This window comes from Marmota flaviventris, chromosome 7 (assembly GCF_047511675.1).
Source record: "Marmota flaviventris isolate mMarFla1 chromosome 7, mMarFla1.hap1, whole genome shotgun sequence".
In the NCBI taxonomy this organism is placed as follows: Eukaryota; Metazoa; Chordata; class Mammalia; order Rodentia; family Sciuridae; genus Marmota; species Marmota flaviventris.
In genome coordinates this window covers 80,040,629-80,065,348 of record NC_092504.1, presented here as the reverse complement: position 1 = coordinate 80,065,348, position 24,720 = coordinate 80,040,629, and the positions used below count along the sequence as shown (strand labels likewise).

General features: G+C 32.8%; 1 protein-coding gene across 1 annotated transcript in view; it reads left to right on the top strand.

The window, feature by feature from the left end:
- LOC114092843 (bifunctional heparan sulfate N-deacetylase/N-sulfotransferase 3) overlaps positions 1 to 24,720 on the top strand; it is a 162,974-nt gene that overhangs the window by 91,200 nt on the left and 47,054 nt on the right. The window contains exon 5 of the mRNA XM_027935414.2: positions 196 to 324. Coding sequence (XP_027791215.1) covers positions 196 to 324 — 129 coding nt within the window. The remainder of the gene's footprint in view (positions 1 to 195; positions 325 to 24,720) is intronic.

The following is a 24,720-nucleotide window of genomic DNA, read 5'->3' as shown; positions in this document are numbered from 1 at the left end:
ATATTCTTTTAATTTTCTTCACTATTCATTCTCTTGTAATAGCATTCTCTCTTTCCCAGAGCTTAAAGTATTTTTCTGGACCAGAGTTAAAATTGACTAATGACAGCAGCTTGTATATCATCTTTTGTGAGAAAAATTTCAACAAAGTGATTTGTTGAGCGCAGTATTTTCTTCACTTGGTCATCTTTTCTTCAGGTTCTTCCAAGACAGACCTGTGGACTTTTCACTCATACGATTTTCTATAAAGAATATCCAGGAGGTCCTAGAGAGCTGGATAAGAGTATCCAAGGAGGTGAACTTTTCTTCACTGTGGTACTCAACCCAGTAAGTATTTGGAGCTACTCTTCAAATAAACAATGAAAAATGGGGAATGGGAAAATAAACAAGGAGAGAAATGAATTACAGTAGATGGGGTAGAGAGAGAAGATGGGAGGGGAGGGGAGGGGGGATAGTTGAGGATAGGAAAGGTAGCAGAATACAACAGTTACTAATAGGGCATTATGTAAAAATGTGGATGTGTAACCAATGTGATTCTGCAATCTGTATTTGGGGTAAAATTGGGAGTTCATAACCAACTTGAATATAATGCATGACATATGATATGTCAAGAGCTTTGTAATGTTTTGAACAACCAATAAAATAAATAAATAAATAAAAACAATGAAAAATGACAGAAGCAGGTAAAAATAACACTTACATAGACAATAGGTTCGGGTATTTATCAGCTGAAGAAACATGAAGTTCCAGCTCTAAAACAATAGTGGAAATGTGAATGGGATCACATCCCAAAGTGGGGACTCATTTATTCTAAAAGCAAAGGTGACATGAGGAGCTTCTGGCAGAAACATAAAAATACTCCAGAAGATCAGAATTTAGGGATTTTTGTGTTTTTGAAGAAAGATTTTTCACTTATAAAACTCTCCTATTTCTATTGGAGGCCATTTTTTTTGCACATTGTGAACAAATTCATCTATTAATTTGTTTCCTACTTAAGCCATAAACAAAAATATTTGTATCTGATAAGCATGAAGGAAATGAATTAGATAAGCAAATATAGTCATTATGCCTACCTTCATGTTACATTGTACATTGCTAGATCACAGAGTAGTCCTGTTTCAGGAAGTCCTCCTCTTCCTCCTTCACATCTTAATACCATGATATCAGTACCCAGTGAAACATTCTGCACATATTTCCCTTGAGGCAAGTATTATAAAGTTGTTTAAAGATGGAAGAACTAATTTAAGTAAGCTGTATAAGGAAAAGATGTTAGTGATTTTTTCCCCAGAAGGGAAATCACTAACATAAAAAGTAAAGTTAAGTTTATTTATCAGATGTATAGGTTTGCCACTGGCATTAGCAGTGTTCAAAATGAAAAATGCAAATTATCTCTAATGTGGAGAAAAAAAAACTATCAAGATAAAAGTTGGATAAGATAGAAATAAACATTAAAATTTGAAAGACTACTTTCATGACTTCAATTTTACAGGTTCTACAAATTAAAATTTTTAAATCACCTACTCCTATTTAGTAATTTTATAACTTTTTAACCCTTAGAAAATGAGATAACTCATATTTGGGAAAAATCTTCAGGTGTGTTAAAAAAATCAACATGCTTTGGAACAGTGTGGCATGTTCCAAATGCCACATTTCCAAAAGGCATTTTGGAAAGTTTATCAACCTTCAGACTAAAAAGCATAAATAATTCTGATTTACATATTAGAAATAACCTGACAATCCTAAGTTACCTGTTTATTTATAAATGTAACTATCTTTTGAGTTACATGATATGACTCTTTTCTTTAGAAGAGAGCCAGCTATGCAAAGGCAAAAAGAGTTAAACAAATATCTAATTATGAACCAAAGATTCAGTTAAAATACTCTTAAAATGTTAACATTTTTTAACAATCTATAATTGTAAGGCCTTTTATTTATGAGCTATAAAATTCTTACATTTATATTTCCTCTAGTGATAGGGCAATAGGACTATGAACCATTCTAATTGATCAGACTCCTTAGCAAACCTCACTGCTTTTCAGACCTTATCAACAATATTTGGCAATTTTAGTTATCTTGATGAAGTGATCCATAGGAAATAAAGTAGTTGGAGGACTTTACAAAAGCACTCTTTCTTGGTTCAGAAAATTTTTAGAAGATAATTACTTCCAGATAAATACTCAGACTCAAAATAAGTGACAAACCTTGTCAGATATTACAAGATAGACCAGGAATCTAAACCCCTCATTTGGTGCACCAGCTCCAGTTCTACTTACCTGAAGATTTGTGGTTGAGAAGTCTAAATTAAAGTCAACTGAGTCAAACAAAAATGAGTTTTGCAGCTGTTAGTGATGTCTGCCTTCAGGAAGTGATTGAGAAAAGTTAGCATGTTTCCCATAAGTTCTCATACTGAAATTAAATGTTGGAATAAAAAGCTACCAGGTATCATGAGGCATACTATTAATTTAGCAGATGATACTCTTTAATTTTTTTATTTGTTCTTTTTAGGTATTCATGACAGTACAGTGAATTTTGCCATATTATACATACATGGAGTAAAACTTATTCTTATTAAGATCCCATTCTTGCAGTTGTACATAATGTGCAGTTACATTGTTCATGTATTCATGTATGAACATAGGAAAGTTGCATCCTATTTATTTTACTGTCTGTTCTATTCCCTTCTGCCCTTTCTCCCTTTCATTCACCTATGTCTAATCCAGTGGACTTTTATTCTTCTCTTCATCCCCTCACTCCCCACCCTGATTTTGGGTTAATATCCACCTTCAGAGAGAACATTCAGTCTTCGGTTTTTAGGGATTGGCTTATATAATTTTGCATGATATCTCTAGTTCCATCTATTTACTGGCAGATGCCATAATTTTGTTATTCTTTATAGCTGAGTATACATGTGTATACATGTCACATTTTCTTTATCCACTTATCTGATGAAGGGCATCTAGGTTGGTTCCATAGCTTGGTTATTATGAATTAAGCTGCTGTAAACATCCATGTGGCTGTGTCACTGTAGTATGCTGATTTTAATTCCTTGGGTATATACTAATAAGTGGAATAACTTAGTCAAATGGTGGTTCCATTCCAAGTTTTCTGAGGAAAGATGATATTTTTATTAGATTAGAATAAGAATGAGAAATGTATATTTGCTGCAAGAAAAATGTAAGTTTTAATTATAGTAGATTTCAAAGATAACCATTGCAAGATCATGTAACACACCAGACCTCAATTAGTAGTACTATTTTCTGAGAATGCCAAATTAGGTTGTTCACTGAAAAAATTTAGATGTGTGCTGGAAACATGAAACTTAAAAACATTTATATACTTTTCATTTTAAAACAAAATGTAATAAAGACTTTAATGAAGTTTTAAATATCTTGTCATTTGTCAACATAATATCAAAGTTTTAGAATAATTGATAAGAATTAGGGTGACAGATGATTGCAATAAAATTTTTTAGGGTTAAATTGGAATATATCACAAGAAAGATAAAAACCTGAATGGAATAACTTTCTCAACTGAGGTGTTTTACTGTTAGCAAAGTACTTTTTCAATAGCTAAACAAAGAAATGTCAATTAAGTAAACTTAATAGAAACAAAAAGTTACAAAGACAAATGTTAGCAATGCCTAGGGGAGAGCAAACCTTGCCCATTTCTAAATGAATATTTCCCAAATCATAGACTTGGAAACCTCAGATGTGGGTTAAATGCAAGTGTTTGAGTAATAAATTTTTAGGTTAAGATCCACTTGGAAAGTGGACACATCAGGCTATCTGAGCCTGGGTCCTTTAAGAATTTAGTTCTGGTTCTTTTTTTTCTGATTCTGAACTCAACTGTCAAGATACTTATCATAATTTGCTTTCCTTCGTAGTTAATACTATAGGAAAAAATGTGTTGATCACAGAAACTATGATAATAATTTCCAAATTAATTTTATAAATTGTCTTTTAATTGATAAATATTTCCCATGCCATCTAACTGCCACAAAAGAATCTGCTGATTGCACAGATTCCATATTAATTTATTTTCTAATTCATAATTCCCCCATTTTAAACTAATAGATAGCATCTTATTTTTATTTATTAGTTTCCCAATTTGATGCTGTCCTGAGAAATGGACTGTGTCAGTGTTTAATTTCCAGTTCCACCTGTTTTAGGAAGATGATCTTAGGAAGATATTATAATATTTAACATGTCTTCCTAAGTATGATGAATGAAACCATTCCAATTTACATAAAATTTTACTATTGTGGCACCATGTAATCATTGTAGATATTCTAAGCAAAGATGTTGCCTTCTTACTTCACTGTTCTAATTTCTAACCACAGATGTTCTAGTCTTTGTTTGCGCTCCTTCTCAGTAAACACAATTTAGATATTGTGTCATTAATAATTGATATCAATGGAACATTTTTGCCATCTTCCAACATGCTTGATAATAAAGTCAGTACTTGCTTTATTTATTAATAATAAGTGGTTTTGTATTGCCACATTTCATCACATTTGCTTGGCATCCCTGATAGCTTAAGAATATTATACTTCCTTCCAGATTGGCATAACACAAAACCAGTAGCTAATATTTTATGTCCACATTTTATTAATTTTTTTCTCCATGTTTTCAATTTGCCATACCCTCAGTACCCTTTTATTTGCATTCCTGGAAGTTAAATCTAGGTTGTGTTTCTCTTATTAAAGAAAAAAACCAAAACAAAGACATGCATGTGAATAGAGTGAATATCCTATTATGAGAAGAAGAGATATAGGTGGATTACAATTAAGACAACAAAATTCATAAAAGAAGATAGCTTATATAAATAAAAATTAACTCACATTGAAGAAAATGTAATTTACATTTGTATGTTTAGTATGTGTTTGACTATAAAAATCATCTAAATTTTTTTTTGCCTAATGGAAAGTGTTTGTTTACTTACATGTCTTTGTTGCAAAATAAGTAAAGAATAACAACCACAATTTTAGACAATGGGAAAGTGATACCTGAACATACTTAATGATGGAAACTCTCTAGGATTCTTGATAATTTTTTTTTCTTAATGCATAAGATACTACAGGGGAAAGAACACTGCATATTTATTATGTGCTTAATGTGATTGTAATGATTAGATAAATTTGCAAAATTCTGTAGAGTAAGGAAAAGAAGATAAAAATTGAGGACCTCCTATGGTCAAGGTTTCAGAAATGAAAATGATTCTGGAAGAGGTGGAGGAGGAAGAGGAGGAGGGGGAGGGGGTGGGGAAGGGGCCAGAGAACTCTTTCATTGGTCATCCTGGGAAATCTTAGAAGCCCCTCATTTTGTTTTCATAACATCTTCTGTAGACTCACCCAAAGCACTTCTTATCCTGCATGCTAATTGTGAGTGCTATTAAGATGTTTTTGGTCACAGAGAATGTGTCTTTAGTTTCCCAAAGCATTCAATTCCAAAAGTATCCCAATGTAATACCTATACCTTTTTTTTTTTTTAATTTAACATCCATTGTTGTTAAAGGAGACAGACTGGCTTTTCTAATGATCTGGTATAAACAGTAAATCTGAAAGGAAAGGAAATATATGTCCTAGTAAGATAGTTCCCCATTAAAAATATAAGTAAAACCTGTTTCTTGAGTTGACTGGGGATGAATTGTGTATTGTTGGGCACTCTTCACTTCTAGTTGTCTTCCTATATGGAGACTTGATTTTGTTGAGTTTCTCTGGTTTCAGGACTATAGGCTTACACAAATTACCTCAAGTAATAGGAGCGTGGGACTCCAGAATGCTGAACATTCAGGTATCACAGGACCAGAAGATGTTGAGTCCAAGGCAGCTCTTAGACCCATGGAAATGAGAATTGCTGATCTTGATCTTTCCTTAGTACTTTAACATGACCATAATGCCTGCCATCTGTGTGTGTATTTGTATTCCTTCTCTCTCAAAAGTGCTTCTTGTTTATGGTTCATGTCCCAGTGTGATTACTCTGTATCAGAATTCAGTTTCAATTCTTACTGATGACTGCTTCATCCTCTTGTGGTTTCTTAGGCAAATGTTCAAGCTAGGCAATCTATTTGGGTTAGCTCACCTTTTTTAGTCAGCTCATGTCAGTCCTGCCCTGCTGTGAAATGTCTACTCTGGTAATTCCCAAACCTTTCTAATCTATGACTAAGCAAGTCTGCCTAAGGGATATCCTTTCAGCAAAGGGGCAAGCATTATGGCTACTTTATGGACTAAATCTGAATCATGTGGGAACAGTGTGGTCTTCAGACAATTTCAAATGGAATTATTTTGTGTTATCAGTTTATTGGAGAATTAACATTTATTCAATTCTAGTTATTCTCTGTGTTATATTTTGTGTCACACTTACCTCACAATGTGGTTGTTTGTGTATATATCTTTCCTACCATATGAGAGGGAATTCTCATTATAAGAAAGATTTGTGTGTCTCATTCTTTGTGCTTTGCACTATCTAAATCAGTGTTTTTAATGCAACTGAGAGGTCATTAAATGATTTTAAAAGATTAACTCAATGCTGGAAGAGTTGTTTAAGGGCATGACTTGATTCATGGCATATACAAATGTGAATAATAATAATAAGGCTTTTTTTAAAAAAACAAAACTTCATTCTGGCAGATTACCTGCTTGCAAGTAAATGAAATTTGAAGCTCCGAAATATAAGTGGCCTTAGGTCTTTAGTAGGTTCTCACAAGTGCTTACTTTACACGCCTAAGGACTTAGATTTGATCCCCAGCACCACCAAGAGAGAGAGAGAGAGAGAGAGAGAGAGAGAGAGAGAGAGAGAGAGAGAGAGAGAATACTCAGATAAATAAAATTAGAACTGAAAAATGATATTATTTGACTACTATGTAAAACTTTACACTAATAAATTGGATACCTAGAAATAAATAAGATCCTAAGCTCTTCTGTCTACCAAGATTAAGTGATAAAAAAAATAGAAATTTTGAAAGGACTTATAACTGCGAAAGAGACAGAGTCTGTAATCAAATGCCTTCAAAAAAATAAATAAATAAATAAAACCCTCAGGGTAAGACAGATTTACTGATTAATAATTAATTCTACCAAATATTTAAAGAAGAATCAATTGATGTCAATCTCCAATGAACATAAATATTAAAATTCTTAAAAATAATACCTTCAAACCAATACAACAATGCATTAAAAGGTCATAAACCATGACCAAGTGGAAGGAATTCTTAGAATGAAAGGATAGTTCAACAAAGAAAAATCAATTGATGTGAGGCATCACACTGACGAAAGAAAGTGTACCATCTAGATGTAGCAAAAGCATTTGAAAAAATTCATCATATGTTCATGGTAAAAACACTTAACAAAAGTTTAAAATAGAAGGAAATTATCTCATCATAATAAGTGCCTTATTTAGAAAGCCCACAGCTAACATCACTCTCCATGTTTAAAAACTGAAGATTTCTCTCTAAAATAAGTGACAAGGGAAAGGTATCCACTCTCACCATTTCTCTTCAACATAGTTAGACAAGCAAAAGGAAATATAAATTGGAAAGAAAAGAATAAAGTGATTCCTATTTGTAGGTGATGTAATCTCATTTGTAGAAAATCCTTAAAAATCAAACAAAAAAACAAAAACAAAAGTAAAAATGAAGTCCCATTAAATTTAATGAGGTTGCAGGATACTAAATCAACATACAAATATCAATTGTTTTATGTACTAATAACAACACATCACAAAATAAAAAAAAATCTTACATATAATAGCATAAAGAATAAAATGCTTAATCAAGAAAGTGAAAGACGATACACAGAAGACTGCAAAATATTGTCAAAAATTAAAGACACCAAAATAAATAGAGGGGTTTCCCATGTGTTGATTTAGAGGCTATTGTTAAACTGTCTATACTACCCAATTAATCTACAGATCCTCAATACAATATCTATCAAAATTTCAATAAATTTTTATAGAAATAAAAAATTTTAAATTCATATGTAAACACAAATGATTCAAAATAGCTCAAATAATCTTGAGAGAGAACAAAGCGAGGACATCACACTTCCTAATTTTAAAAGATATTATAAAGTTACAGTGACTAAAGCAATCTGGTTTTGTTATAAAAATATATAGACCAGTGGAACAAAGCAGTCCATAAGTGAACCCATTCATGTCTGTGTGTGTGTGTGTGTGTGTACTTTTTTCCCACTGATCTGTGGTTGCTCATAGTTTCTGTAGGTCAGAATTTGGAAAAGACTGCAATAGGTGATTCTGGGTTCAGGTCTATTATGAGGTTGGATTTAGGTGGTAACTGCAGCTTTAAAACAAGGTGGCTGGAAAAATTTTGTGGAATGGGGAGTATTCACTCATATTTCAGTCAAGGATCTCAGTGAACTGGTGGTCATTCTAAAGGTTGTATGCTTTCAAGGGAGGTATAATTTCAATTACACAGATAACTGGTTGATTGAGATTGGGCCTTCTGTTTTCTAAGATAAGTGGGTGTGTTAACCTCTTCTTTATAAACCAGTATTAAGCAGGGCTTGAGGATCTTACTCTCAGCTTTGGCACCAGTGAGCAGAGTAGGTCCTGGCAGAACAAAGGAAGGGCATCTCTCTTCAGTTCTCCTGCTGAGTTTACACTGTGCTGCCATGCCACATTTTTATAAAATGTCAATAATGTTGCAATAATAATAAAGGTCTCACGAGAAATTAGAAATTTGGTAGACATTAAAAAATCAAGATTTCAAAGAGTATTATCAAAACATTGAAGTGCTTATTGCAGTTGGCATTAGTAAAGGGAATATCCACATGAGATTCTCCATCCATAGCAAAACAAAGGCTTCGACATTCATCTGGAGTAAACAGGAAAAATGCCAGAAATGCTTGGCTAGCAACCCTTTGGAGTCAAATCTTGATTCTAAAATTGCTATATTTCCACTTGGCAAAAACCTTTGTACTCTGGAACACTATTGTAACCCCACTTCTAGGCATCTATCATAAGCAAAGAGTATTAAATACAGAAAAAGTATTAATTGTGATGGAAAGAAAATGGAAACAAATTGAATATCCAACTGAAGGAATAAATTATGTCCACTTAATACAATAAGTATGTAAATTTTAAATGTATGCTTAGGGATACTTTGGTTTTATAATTATGAAATATGTATAAAATATAATATTTTACATAGTGTCAAAATTTTGTTTCAGAAACTATACATAAAAATAATGAAATGATTCATCTTTGAATGTTGAAAGTTGATTTTTTTTCTTTCTAATTTTCTGAATTTCACAATTTTCTTTAATGAGTTTCCATTACTTTTTATAACAAGAGGGTAAAGCATTAATTTTAAAAGTCCTTATTAAGAATGATTAACCTTGTCTAATTATTATTATTTACATTCTCAAAAAAGTGTTGCTTAACTGAATTTCTTAATATTTTATCTATAATAATTTGATGTTAAATCATATGCATTGAATTTCTTCAAATTTCAAAACATTAATAACATCTAGAAGTTCACTAGAGAAGAGATAAATAGTAGTAATATTTTGACTATCTGTAATCTCTTTTTTCCCTGTAAAACTATATAGACTGTAGCCAAGAACAAGGGAAAAAAAAAGCCAAGAAAGGCTTTTTGAGAAGAGACAGAAGGAGACCAAGGGAACTTACTTTGTGCCTAGCAATGTGTCACATGCTGTTCTTATTTAATTTTCACAATAATTCTATGAGATGTTTGTGTACATTAACTTATTTGACTGTAACAGAAATTCTGTGAGGGATTTTACAGATGAGGAAACTGAGGTTCAAAGAGATTACAAAATTTGACCAAGAAAAGTTCTGCACTATTTTTACTGTCACTGCTTTGATATATTCATGGCCCACACAGAAAGCCTTAAATAACTATTTTTTACCACAATTTAGCCACATTTCTTACTTGATTTCTTGTTCTAAGGGATGTATTAAATTAAAAAAAAATTAGCACATTAGGGAAAAGAGGGGAAGAATGCTAGAAAAATAGCAGAGGAAAAGCCGATGAAAACAATAAATAAATAAATAAACATAAATAAATATATATCTATATATTATATATATAGTAAATATATTTATATATTTATAAATATAAATATATTTATATTTACAAATAAATACACATATAGAATTATTCATATATGCATGTTTATACATGTGTGTATATACATGTATGTGCATATATATAAATTTTATATGTACTTAATAGAATAGAAGTAATATAACACAAAATTATTTTGCACAGTGGCAACCTCTCTCCTTCAATTGTCCAAAGATAAAGTATTTCATTGTTTCATTTTGTAATATATGAGAACCCAGAAGAATACTTATATATGCAAGCTGATTACTAAATCAAAGCCCCTCAGAAAAGGTAATATAAAGATTCAGAATTCACTATTTGCTGATCTACCTGTCTAAAAGCTGAAGTATAGACTTAACAGCTACTTGGTTATTGAGATGCATTTGAAATATTTTGCTAGTACAACTTAAAAATGAAATTGAATCATCAACGGAACCTTCCTATGCTACTGTGGTTTAAATTAAATGCTGCACTTTGTATAAACATGATTTTTGTGGTTTAACTTTAGGCTGTTCTCTGTGGTCTTCCCATATAACGGGAATGCGTCAGAAGTACAGCTTCGTTTCCTGTGTAGGCTGGAAACTGTTAACAGCAAAGTTTGGAGACAGTCTGAGTGAGCTTTTTGCCATATGTTAAACTAAATTTGATATGAAAAATCATATCAGTTTCCAGTTTCCCAGAACATTAAAAAGAAAAAAAGGAACTCATGCTTTATAAATATAAAAAGCATCTGTCTCCACAGGAAATTTTACTCTGTTATTTTGCAAATGATCCTTACTTATATTTACCAGAGAAATCAGATCTGATGATCTACATAGGAAGTAATGCACCATTTCATTTAAATTTTTGAAATATGCTTTCATAATTCTGTACAGCTAGCTGAACTGTGAACTAACCACCACTGCACAAAGATCTCAACAGTGATGCCCAGCATGATCCTAAAGCATTTATGTTTCCAAGTCAAAGAAGACGGAATATTTTGATATCATGCTGCTAACTTAAACATTTCTAACGGATATGATTTTTGTGTTTAAATGCTCCCAATACCATTTCCAGCCCAGGAAGACATTCATAAGTATTCACGAAAATATTGGCAAAGTTTTCACTCCAATTTTTTACTTCTCTTGACTCTCTAAACCTCAAAAGAATTCTCACAGTTGCAGATGCAAATAACATTGAGTTAATCTTCAGTAACCCTTTTAAGAAAATCTTTCTGCGACTACCTACTGTCCTGCTGACACCTTCCCTGTTGTCAACTATAATTTTTTTATTTAATTTGCTCTGAACCAGCTAGCTATTCTGAAAGTCACCTCTTCTTCTCAACACTGTTCCATGACCCTCATAAGATTATCAGCTAAAAATCCATGACCATAAATCTGATCATTCAGCACATTCCACAGAAATCTTCATGTTACCATTATAATGCCCCATATTTTACTAGCAATCCTCTCAGATTTGACTATAAACTTTGTGTCTTACTTTATTTATCAATTGAGTACTCCAGTGAAGATCCTTGATTTCACTGATTGTTTTCTTGCTTCAAAGATGTACCAAAGACTTTTTCCACATTTTTTTTAGTTTTTTTTTTTTCATTTAATAGGCTATTTGTTCCAGTATTTCCAACTAAATTCCCCTTAACTGATAAACCATTTTTTTTTTCTTTTTCCCAACTCTATCTTGCTTAGCTTTTATTCACATTCATTCTTTTAATAACTTAAGTCTCCTTTTTTGCTCTCAATTCATTTATTTATATTATTTCCTCCAAAGTCATATTAATATTATATATTGATAATTATTACTCACCTATCACTAAGTAGTCCTGACATTGGCTAATTTCTCTGGTTTAAAAGTTATTATCTCTTCCAGGTTCCTTTCTTTATAGTATACATCTTTGAGGTAACATCTTTTCTCCTCCATTTAATAACAGAAAAATTATAAAATGGTTTTCCCAGATAAAAATTGTACCTGCCTTCTAGAACCTAGACATGAGCTTTAGGTTCTCATTAATCAAAGGTGAAGCTCAACTACATCTTTGTGGCAACTAATAACAACCTCAGTTGTGTGTTTTGCCTCTGTTTGTTCCTAGGGATGTGTAGACATATCATATTTCTCTCTTAGCCTGGACTAATGTAGGAAAAAAAGCTTGACATCCATCAAAACAGACAATTCCACTGTGAATTAGAAAACTCCAATGAAAAATTCCACATAAATTCATATTCTCAATTTGGAACTGTTTTTCCATGTTTATAATTGTCTCTGTGGTTAAACCCTCAGATGGTTAGAGACTGGTTAGTCAGTCTATGCTTCTATCCATTTCCTTTTTCTCAAAACATTGCACATTCTTACCTCCAACCAAAGTGAGGAAGAAAATGATAATGTGTGTCATTTTGCTCTACCAGCTTCAGTAAAATGTTTGCATTTAGAAGGTCAAAATTTTTAGAAATTTTTATGATGTAACTCTAAAATATTTAGCTTAGAATAATTATTTTAGTTATCATTTAATATAAGTTTAAGAAAAAGACCTGTGAGCCTACCTATTCCCTATGTGTTTTTAATGATTTATCTATTCATTTAACATAAATTCATTTAAGTGTTTCTTCTTAAATTAATTTACATAATGTCTTTATAACATTATACACAATTGGTTGCATACATATTATTATTATTGCAAGATAATGATCATGGCCAAAGAGTTTTTTTTTCTTTTTCTTTTTGAACCCAAGGGTGTTTTACTCATGACTCCTGAACTAAATCCCCTGCCCTTTTAATTTTTCACTTTGAGACAGAGTCTTGCTGAATTTCTGAGGCTTGCCTGGGATTATAAGCATGCATGATAGTGACTCACCAAAGACCATTTTATACTCTAATCTTTCACCTGGATATTGATGATGACCTGTTCATCATAGCATCCATCTTAACCTGAGATAAATAAATCCTAACATACTAATGAATCCAACTTGTATGTTGAGTTCACTTCCATAATTATGTGCCTTTTTTTGAGAATTAGAAAATAAATAGTTTAATAATTTTTCCAGGCTAGAATTTTGTCAAGGAGATGGCTGAGAAGGGTGTATTAAGAAATATGCACTCAGCCTACAATACAAGACATTCACAATGTTAACAGAACAAGAAAGTTGTAACCCATTACTATTTCTCTTGAAAAATTTACATTTTATTTTTGGAGATATGAAGTAAACATCTGGAAAATGGAGAATAACCAAAATACTATGTAACTTGAGCCAGGTACATTTGTTCATGCCTGTAATACCAGCAACTCCAGAAGCTGAGGTAGGGGGATAGAAAGTTCAAGACCAGCCTCAACAATTTAGTGAGACCCTAAGGAAATTATTGAGACCCTATTGCAAAATAGATAATAAAAAGGACTGGGGATGTAGCTCAGTGGTAAAGCACCACTGTGTTCCATTCCAGCCCCACCCCTCCCAAATATTATGTAGTTATTACTCTCAAGTGAAATTTGACAGAAAAATATTGTTAACTTCATCAGCAATGACAGTCTTCAAGGCAAACTTCAAGGAGATGGTGGATTTAAATTGAATTAGAAGAAAAATGAAAATATTAAGTGGACAATGAAGTCCCTGAATTGTGGGGAGATGAGGAGAAATTCAGAACAGGAAGGAACAAATCTACATAGGCAGTAAGGAGCAGGTTAGGTAACAGAACCAGAAGGAAACATGCTTACCTTAGGGTAAGAGTCTTGGAGCAAAAAAGTAAAAGAGAAAATTATTTAAATAATCCAGATATCACATTTCTTTAACATTACAAAAACCCATTTCACAGTGTTATGATAAAGATCAAGTTTGTGAAGATAAAATACGTGAAAGTGCTTGCAAGAGTACAGATATTGAGAACTCCTGTGAAATAGGCCTGAATTCAAAGTACAGAGATAGATTAAGAAGCATTCTGACATTTGCTTCTTGATTTCAACAAAATAGCATTTAGATTAGCATTCAGATCTGATATGATGTCCACACTGGATTATTTCTAAAAATTTAATCTTCAAAGCAAAGATAAAACATACTCTACTAAGTATTTTTTGTCCTGGATAAAATCACTAAGTTCATTGCTTTTATCAGATTCCATTTTAAGAACATTAAAAGCATTCTTTTATTTCAATCTTATTCTCCTTGCACAATATCAACCTATCTTCTAAAATAGTTGAATATTACAGAAAAACATAAACATCATTACCCTTTGAGATATTTCACCACAACTAAAGACTACAAAGTTGATGTATTTTTACAACAAAAAGAAATGTAAGGGGTTTTGCTCTTGGTGTATCATAAAAATTCTGTGTTTCTGATTGTAATTAATATTACAGAGTAAGGGTAATCCTGTATTAAGATTATAAATAATATTAACTTTGCAGCACATGGTGCTTCTGAAAAAAAATTTTAAAGGTAAGTGTTGTTTTGTGAAATTTCAATGAAGAATGAAGGACTTAAATGAGTCTTCCTAAATGTGCACAGTTCAGTTAAGTGAAGACAAGGGGACAGCAACCATCTAGAGAAAGAATAGTCCTCAAGTGGTCAGAAAATCTGGAAGGTACTTGCCAAAATGGAAATCTAATGTTAGAGAATTATGAGAAATAACATTGGATAAGGTTAACATGAGTGAGTAATTAACTCAGCCACTGCATACATAATATTTTAATTTCTTAATAGATATTCAGTAGGTATAAATTATACATAAAGTACCCTTTAATAATTGTATTAAGCACATGTGTTATCTATGTAGCAAGGCTGAAATAAAAATCCATATGTGATATTGTAATGCTTTTTAATTTGTGGTAAAATATATGTAACCTTAAATTTACCATCTTAGCCATTTTTAAGTATAAAACTTAACAGTGTTAAATTATATTCACCTTGCTGTGGCACAAATCTACAACTCTGTACCCATTAAACAAACAACTCTTCAATCACCTCTTCTCCACTCCCTGACAGCCATCATTGTACTTTTTGCATCTATGAATTTGACTCTTTTTGGTACCTTAGAATCATACAATGTCTTTTTATAACTGATTTATTTTGTTTAGCATAATGTCCTTAAGGTTCACTAATATGTGTCAGAATTTTTTTCTTTTTAAGGTTGAATAATACATCCTATTGTTTATACCAGTTTTTGTTTATCCATTCATTCTGTTTATCCATTATTCATTTTGTTTATCCTTTCATGTACACTGCTTCCACCTTGTGGCCATTATGAATAATGTTGCTGTGAACAAAGGTGTACAAATATCTCAACACCTTGATTTCATTTCTTTTCAGTTTGATTTAGAATTGGAATTAATAGATTATATCATAATTCTATCTTCAATTTTTTGAAGAATAACCATACCATTTCAAATAGCAGCTGCACCATTTTACATTCCTTCCAATGGTACACGGGAATTCCAGTTTCTACAACCTTACCAACACTTTTTTTTTTTTTAAATAGGAGATGTGTGATAGATGTGAAATGATTTTAATATTGCCAACCATTATGATTTAATATTATTACAAACTCGAAGACTGTCAGCTTCCATTCATGTATATTCAAAGAAGGCATGAAATTCTTTATTAAAGAATGACAATAGTCAGAATATCAGCATTTGTGTTGGTTTTCTGACCCCAGATCCCATAAGAGAAGTGAAGAGAGCCAAATATTATCTGCACGCAGTAAGACTGATTACATAACAGGGAACCCAAGTTCAGAAAACTCAATCTCATATAATGGGCAGTAAGCTTGCTAACTCTTGCCCTAGACAAAGTTGTTAATTTTTATTAATCATGCTCGTGAGATATATCTATCCTTTGCTGGTTGTGAAACTCTATGTCTGTCCTCTGAGGCTGCTTACTTTATAAATATTCTTGAATATGGCTTTGGTCGTTTGGGCCACTTAAGAAAGAAAGTGGTCTATTTAGCTTATATATTCTGTGTATTCAAATACCTCATAATAGATAGCAATAGTGGAATACTTGTGAGACTAAGAATATTACACCTAAAGTCAGGAAGCAGAAAGGGCTGGTGCAGCTAGGATTGCTTCTTTCACAACAATCTTCTACTAAGAATTCATGGGCCTGTAGGAGAGTTGCCTTCAGAGAGCCTGTCCCCAATGACCAAAGGAATTTACACCAGGACCCAATTTTAAAATGTTCTGCTTCTTCTAAGTAGTATCACTGTGGGGACCAAGACTTTATGACATAAAATTTTGGGTAAGGAAACAATTAAGCCATATTCAAATCTTAGAGAAAAGCTAGCTTAGAAGAAAGCAATCAATATTTCTGCTCATAAGACACATAGAAATGTGAGAAACTCATTGAAATCTTGTCCTAACAAATATCTAATAATATTTTGACACTATTAGCACTAAATATAACAAAACATTTATTCCTATAAATCAGGAAAAATGGAGTACATAAATCAGGACTTTCAAAAATTAATTTTTATTTTCATTAAATTTAATTTTAACTCCAAGCCTTTATTTCTATCATACTGACTAGAAATGTAATTTCAATCATCTGACAGAGGTGAGAGTTTGGGTAATGGAGTGAGAATAGAGGTCCACTCCTAATTAGACCTAGAGAAAAGTCTAGAAAAGTTGCTTGTCACCTGGAAAAATGAAGAAATATCCTCCAGTCTTAAACCTATTATTGTTTTCAACACGTTTGTATCTTTGGTTTTAATGAGAAGGACTCACAGGAATATTAAAAAGCAGCTTAATTCTTTTCCCATGCCTATCTCTGTAAGTCAGTCTGTAGGGCTAGTACTTCTTCTCCATAGAAAAAGAACTCTAGTAAGCCTCAGAACTTAGAGGGGATTATACTCCTAGGATTAAGGTCATCTAGCCACTTTTGTAATGAAATATGTCTCAAATTAGTAAGTATAGTGTAATAGTGAAAGTAGTGAATTTCATTCAAAGTTAAATTTCTCTGAACTCTCAGCCCATCCAATAGCTCTAGTCTACTGCAGAAAAGAAACCCTCAGTAGAAAAATGGAGAATGGTAGGTTTTGTTTTTAATTCTTGACTGAAATCTCTAGTTAACAATAGTTTCTAACCTGTCTAGTGTAAGAAAATCAAAAGGAGACAGAAATAAAGGTGCAGAGGCAAAGTGGCAGAATAACAAGATGGCAGAATGGCAGAAATCCCCTTGTCTACACTGCCAGCTTTATTTATATCAATAAGTTTCATTAGGTCACTGGCATTGGTAGTACATTATTATTCATTGTGTCATTAGGCAGGTTACAGAGTTAGCAACATTATGCATCTTATTCCTCATTTACATACTATAGTTGTGGTGTGCAATGTTAGGAGCTTTGTGTAGCTCTCAAGAAAGTCCATTGTTGAAAGTTGCTATTATGTGGACAGGTTCAGGCACAGCAGAGCTAGGTGAAACACTGTAGTTGTCTGACAAGAGAGTTACTTTATTCCAAGGAGCTGAGAGCCTGAGAACAATGGTGAGGCTGAAAAGACTCTAGCACAGAGCCTCCTCATGCAGGGCATTGCCACAGCAGCTAGGCATTACACATGTATTAGTTAACTTACCAGTTCCTGGTAGAAACTGCAGAATATTCCAAGTGTGGAATACAGGGCACCTGTTATCCCCAGGGAATTTGCTCACCAGAGGAATGCTGTCCTGTACATTTTCATAGCCAGAATCCTTACAGTCTAGGGTCTTATCCAGGGAGACAATGAAGAATAAGAAAAAATGAAGACCAAAGGTATTTACGTTTTTACTTCTTCCAAGGGTTGCTTTCTGGATTTTAGGGTTTAGGTGATTAACTGTGTGAGCTTGTCAGGAATTTCTTATCTCATTCTCTGGAGATCCTTCATCTGATAATTCAACTAATGCAGAAAAGTATGTACCATTCTTTTGGTATGGATATGGTTCTCTACTCACTGAATCAAAAAGTAAGACCACCTTCCTCCTTAAAAGTTAGGAGAGCAATCTGGGTACACAGTACACTTCTAACTCTCATTTAAGAAATCTTCCAATTTTCAAACTTCTTTAATTATTCAGATTTATAGATATGTACTATTTTTTTTTCTCAATATTTACACTTCCAAGAATTTGTCCTGGGATATATTTCCAAATAAGTGAAGTGAAGCATAGACAAGGTTATTCAAAATAGCACAAAATCACAAGAACTTTTTGAATAAACTATATGGCAATCTATATTAGCATAGTTAGATGACACCTATAAGTATGGCTCAGTAGTAGAGTGCTTGCCTAGCACATGTGAGGCACTGGGTTTGAAAAAAAAAAAGTAAAAGTATTCTGTTCATCTGCAACAAAAAAAAAAAAAAAAAAAAAACCCTAATGTCAGATAATGTCAGAGTGTTATCTATAAGCTGAAAGAGATAATTTACCAGAAGTTGGTGGTAGGAAAAAGCAATCATAAAAAATTAAACCACAAGAAGACCAATAACCCAATCAACAAATGGGCCAAGGATCTGAACAGACACTTGTCAGAGGACGATATACAATCAATCAACAAATGCACGAAAAAATGCTCACCATCTCTAGGAATCAGAGAAATGCAAATTAAAACCACTCTAAGATACCATCTCACTCCAGTAAGAGTGGCAGCTATTATGAAGTCAAACAATAACAAGTGCTGGCGAGGATGTGGGGAAAAGGGTACACTTGCATATTGCTGGTGGGACTGCAAATTGGTGCAGACAATTTGGAAAGCAGTATGGAGATTCCTTGGAAAGCTGGGATGGAACCACCATTCGACCCAGCTATTCCCCTTCTTGGACTATTCCCAAAAGACCTAAAAAGAGCATACTATAGGGATACAGCTACATCAATGTTCATAGAAGCACAATTCACAATAGCTAGACTGTGGAACCAACCTAGATGCCCTTCAATAGATGAATGGATAAAAAAAAAAATGTGGCATTTATACACAATGGAATATTACTCAGCACTAAAAAAATATCAAAATCATGGCATTTGCAGGGAAATGGATGGCATTAGAGCAGATTATGCTAAGTGAAATTAGCCAATTCCTAAAAAAAACAAATGTTGAATGTCTTCTTTGATATAAGGGGGGGCGACTCAAAACAGAACAGGGAGGAAAAGCATGAATAGAAGATTACCATTAAACAGGGACAAGAGGTGGGAGGGAATGGGAGGGAAAAGGGGAGTTGCATCGAAGATGGAAAGAGACCCTCATTGTTATATAAAATTACATATAAATGGTGTGAGGGGGAAGAAAAAAAAGAGAGAGAAATGTGTTTCAGTAGATGGGGTAGAGAGAGGTGATGGGAGGGGAGGGGAGGGAAGAGGAGGGGAGAGGGGGATAGGAAGGGGATAGGAAGGGCAGCAGAATACAACAAACACTAGTACGGCAGTATGTATAAATGTGGCTGTATAACCAATGTGATCCTGCAATCTGTACATGTGGAAAAATAAGAATTCATACACCATTTGAATCAAATGTATGATATATGATATGTCAAGATCATTGTAATGTTTTGAGCAACTAATAAAAAAAGAAGAATACAGATTGGCAAGAACAGAAATTTGTGAAAAGTATTGTGCCATTTTTATAGAATGAAATGGAGGATAGAGAACTGTAGATTGTATGCTTTAAGCAGAAAGAGAATATAAAGCATGATGAACTTGGGGAATATAATTATCATCCAGTTTTACAGATGAGGCACTTAAACATCTGGAGGCTTATGATCTTACGCAGGCAGGTGATATCAAAACAAAAACAAAACAAAAATTTTAAATTAAGAAATTAGGAACAGATATTTAGAGAAGAGTAGAAAATTGTTTTTAAGCTATAATGAACATAAGGCTTCTGCTCTCCTCCCTCCCTTACTCAACCTCCCTTAAACGGTGAATTTTCTTTCTTTAGCATTCTGTAGTTTTCATTGTAGAGGTCTTTCACCTCTTTTGTTGTTGATTCCCATTTTTTTAGGCTATTGTAAATTGGGTAGTTTTCCTTGTTTCCCTTTCAGAGGATTTGTCACTGATGTACAGAAATGCCTTTGATTTATGGGTGTCAATTTTATATCCTGCTATTTTGCTGAATTCATTTATTAGTTCTAGAAGTTTTCTATTTTTTGAAATTTTTTGGATCTTTTAGGTATGGAATCATATCGTCGACAAATAGTGATAGTTTGACTTCTTTTTTTCTTATTTGTATCCCTTCAAATTCTTTCTTGTCTCTAATTGCTCTGGTTAGAGTTTCAAGAACTATGTTAAATAGAAGTGGTGAAAAAGGGCATCCCTGTCATGTTCAAGTTTTTAGAAGGAATGCTTTCAATTTTTCTTCATTTAGAATAATGTTGGCTTTGGGCTCAGCATAGATAGCTTTTACAATGTTGAGCTATGTTCCTGTTATCCCTAGTTTTTCTAGTGTTTTGAACATAAAGGGATACTGTGTTTTGTGGAATGCTTTTTCTTCATCTATTGAGATGATCATATAATTGTAATCTTTAAATCTATTGATGTGATGAATCACATTTACTGATTTCCATATGTTGAACCAACCTTGCATCACTGGGAAGAACCCCACTTGATTGTGGTGCACTGTCTTTCTGATATGTTTTTTTTTTGTATTCAATTTATTTTAATGAGAACTTTTACATCTATGTTTATTAAAGATATTGGTCTGAAGTTTTCTATCTTAAAGAAGACATTAGAAGATGGAAAGATCTCCCTTGTTCTTAGATAGGCAGAATTAATATTGTCGAAATGACATACTACCAAAAGCACTATAAGATTTAATCCAATTACAATCAAAATCCCAATGACAAAACTCACAGAAGTAGAAAAAGCAGTCATGAAATTCATCTGGAAAAATAAGAGACCCAGAATAGCTAAAGCAATTCTTAGAAAGAAGATTGAAGCAGGTAGCATCACAAATCAGATCTCAAAGTATACTACAGAGTAATAGTAACAGAAAATGCATGGTATTGGCACCAGAATAGACTTGTAGACCAGTGGTACAGAATAGAGGACACAGAGAAAAACCCACATAAATACAGTTATCTCATAGTAGACAAAGGTAACAAAACATATAATGGAGAAAAAATAGCCTCTGCAACAAATGGTGCTGTTAAACTGGAAATTTATATGCAGAAAAATAAAATTAAGCCCCTATCTCTCACCATGCACAAAACCCAACTCAAAATGTATCAAGAAACTAGGAATTAAACAAGAGATCCTGCACCTAATAGAAAAAAAAAATAGGCCCAAATCTTCATCATGTTGGGTTAGGCCCCTACTTCCTCAATAAGACTCCTATAGCTCAAAACATAAAACCAGGAATCAACAGTGGAATGGATTCAAACTAAAAAAGCTTCTTACTAGCAAACGAAACAATCAGTGAGGTAAATAGAAAGCCTACAGAATGGGAACAAATTTTTACCACACACACACATCAGATAGAGAACTAATCTCTAGGATATATAAAGAATTAAAAAATCTTAACACCAAAAGAACCAAATAACCCCAATCAATAAATGGGCCAAGGAACTGAGCAGATACTTCTCAGATGATGATATACAATCAATCAACAAATATGTGAAAAACTGTTCAACATCTCTAGTAATTAGAGAAATGTAATCAAAACTACTCTAAAATTTCATCTCCCTCCAGTAAGAATGGCAGCTATTAAGAATACAAACAACAATTAGTGTTGGCGAGGATGTGCAAGAAAAGGCACACTCATACATTGCTGGTGGGACTGCAAATTGGTGCAACCAATCTGGAAAACATATGGAGATTCCTTAGAAAACTTGGAATGGAACCACCATTTGACCTAGCCATCACACTCCTCAGTTTATACCCAAAGGACTTAAAGACAGCATACTACAGGGCATTCTATCTATCTACAACTACCCCCTCCCCCCCCAAAAAAAAAAGTCTAATGTGCTTCAGGATTTCCTGATTGTGATAACAATGATAACATCTAAGCAAAGATTTTTAAAATTTTCCTATAAGTCAATGAAATCTTAATGTTTATTCCTGACTGAATCTAAATTTCAGATTTCATAACCTCATTAAGTTCCTTATATCTCTTCTATGCAGTTCTGGGTAGTTGCTACCATATAATATTTGGTGTTTTTAGAAAGGAAACAGCTATAAATGGTAATTCTGTTTAATAAGCTTGTTTACCTGGTTCCTTAAGATGATTAGTTTTAGAAGTAAAACTCCTCCTTACCAAATAATATTTCTTGTAGATTGGTTTGTAAGCTATTTTAAAGAAGTTATAATTTAAAGTAAGACTAACGAATTATAGTCTAAAATGTTGGACTTTCTCTAAATTATTTTAAAAATAGATAACTGGTCTAGTTACAAACTTTGTCTACAGAAACTTCTATCATGGTATTTTCACACTACAGCTGAACTCAGCCACTTCACCTGCCAGCAGCTTTGGCAGTAGGTAGCTTCTAGTTGTGCTGACTCATAAAGGTTTGAAATATTTTAGATTTCTGGTCTTTCTACATCTTTAAAGAAATTCCTTTCTAGGTCTTTTGATTTTGATTAACTATTTACACAGTACCTCTTGAATGTAGGTTGGTTGTCTTCTCCATTCCAAAGCTCTGGAAAAGCTATTATTTTTGTTATCTTTGGCCAAATTTTATTTCCTGAAACATTCTATTTCAATCAAAACAGCTACATGCAACTCACAGAAGTCCAGTCAAGGACTATATTTTCTCTCTCTTAAAGTTAATTCTGGGTGATTTTGTTAACACCTAACTAGTGTTCATTCTTTAGTATTGTACTTTCTTGTCCTTTGAGTATTTATCCTATATTTAAAGATTTTAGTGTATGTACAAGATTAGTACTCTAAATCTTCAATGTTTTATGATTAGAGGGTTGTCGTAAAATAAATAAACAAAACTAAAATTGTAAATTATTTTGAATATTTAGAGACTTAGCAAGTACTTACCAGCTTTTGTAAACCTAACATTTTTTTTTAAAGTCACAAAACTAATAAACAAATATGCTTGTTTGGTAAGTTGATATCTTCCCCACTCCAAGGTAAATTCAACCACATAAGAAAATACAAATTAATTGAAACTTCCTGGTGAAGCTGATCAATATGATTGCACAAAAACATAAAAAATATTAGACAGCCAAGTGAGAAGCTATGAGAATGACCATCATGCATGCTAAAATTTCAAATTTACCATCAACATCCAGGGAAAAAAGGTCAAGTTTCTGAACTCCAAACCTAATTTGATTCACACACATTTGAGCCAAAGTCAGACTTTCATGTGGACCAATTTTCTTAAAGATTTCTTTCTTTTTTTTTTTTTTTTTTTTTTTTACAAATTCTGTGAAGTCTTTGAGTTTAAATTAAATAACTTTAACAACATATAATTTGATTCCCTCTCTATTTCTTCATTATGATGTGGAGGCATTACTTTAAAACTTAGAGGCAAAATGGTTTTTTGCTAGAAAACAAAGATGTTTCCTTTGCAAAATCTAACATAACCTTTGTGATGTTTCTGGTTTTAAAAAAAGGATTTCCCTTAATCAATCATTTTTAAAATCTATAATAAGCTGTAGATATATTCACTATCCTGTCACTTAGTGAGTCTAATAGAACAAGTTCAGCTGTTGTTTGGTCTCTAAATAACTGCAGCAGTGTTTCTCAGAGTAATGAAGAGACAATCAGAACAACAGAAGCTGTGGACACCGGCAAAAGTATTTGAAAATTGGTGGTCTGAGAGATGCAGACACTTTCATGGCATGTAAATGTTTTTTTCAGAAAGTTAAAGTAATATCAATGAATTAAACCAGTGGAATTACTTCTTCTGATACCTAACAGAAATGTTAATTGATCATCAATCAGTAGCTTGTAATAAAAAGGCTGAACTTGCAGTTCTGAATGGATAGCCAGAAAAATTAAGTGAGACATAAATGTTATAAAAAAGGCAAATCACTTCAAGCTAAATTGCTTTAAATTACATCGACCTCATCCCTGTTCCTTTGAAACCTGTGCCTAATTGAGAGCAATTGATTTACCCTTTCAGCTTTCTTTTAAAGCCTATCAGATTTCAAATTTGAAATCTTAAAAGCTCTTTGCCAAATTATTATGCAATTGAGCCTTCATTTGAGAGTATTAGTTGATGACTAAGGCACACAAGCTGGATAGAAAAACAGTGCATGATGAATTTAAACCACAGAAATGTCTTTTGCTCCCATGGGAGAAGGATAAAATCAGTACATTTAGCATATTTTATTTTTTATCATAAAATAATTCTGATAGCAAAAAACATAAAAAAATATTACACAGAAAAGTGAGATGCTATGAGAAGGACCATCATGCTAAAATTTCAAATTTACCAACCACATCCAGGGGAAAAAAGTTTCTGAAACTTAAGAAGACTTTGTGAGGAAAACTTGTAACAAATTTGGTGCTCAGAGAGCATGATCCCCACCATGTGTACCCCTGGGAGAACAGAGGCAGGAATGCCTCCTCTGCTCTTCACTTCAGCTCTGACTCAAGAGCCACTGGTGTCAAAGAAGAGTGGGGAGCTGAAACTCCAAACCTTGGATCTGAAGAAAGAAAATTTAAAGTCAGACACCAAAAACCATGCAAGAAAATTTATTATAACTGAAAGTTAGTTGAAAGTGAAGACAAAGCAAAGCAAGGCTCAAACAA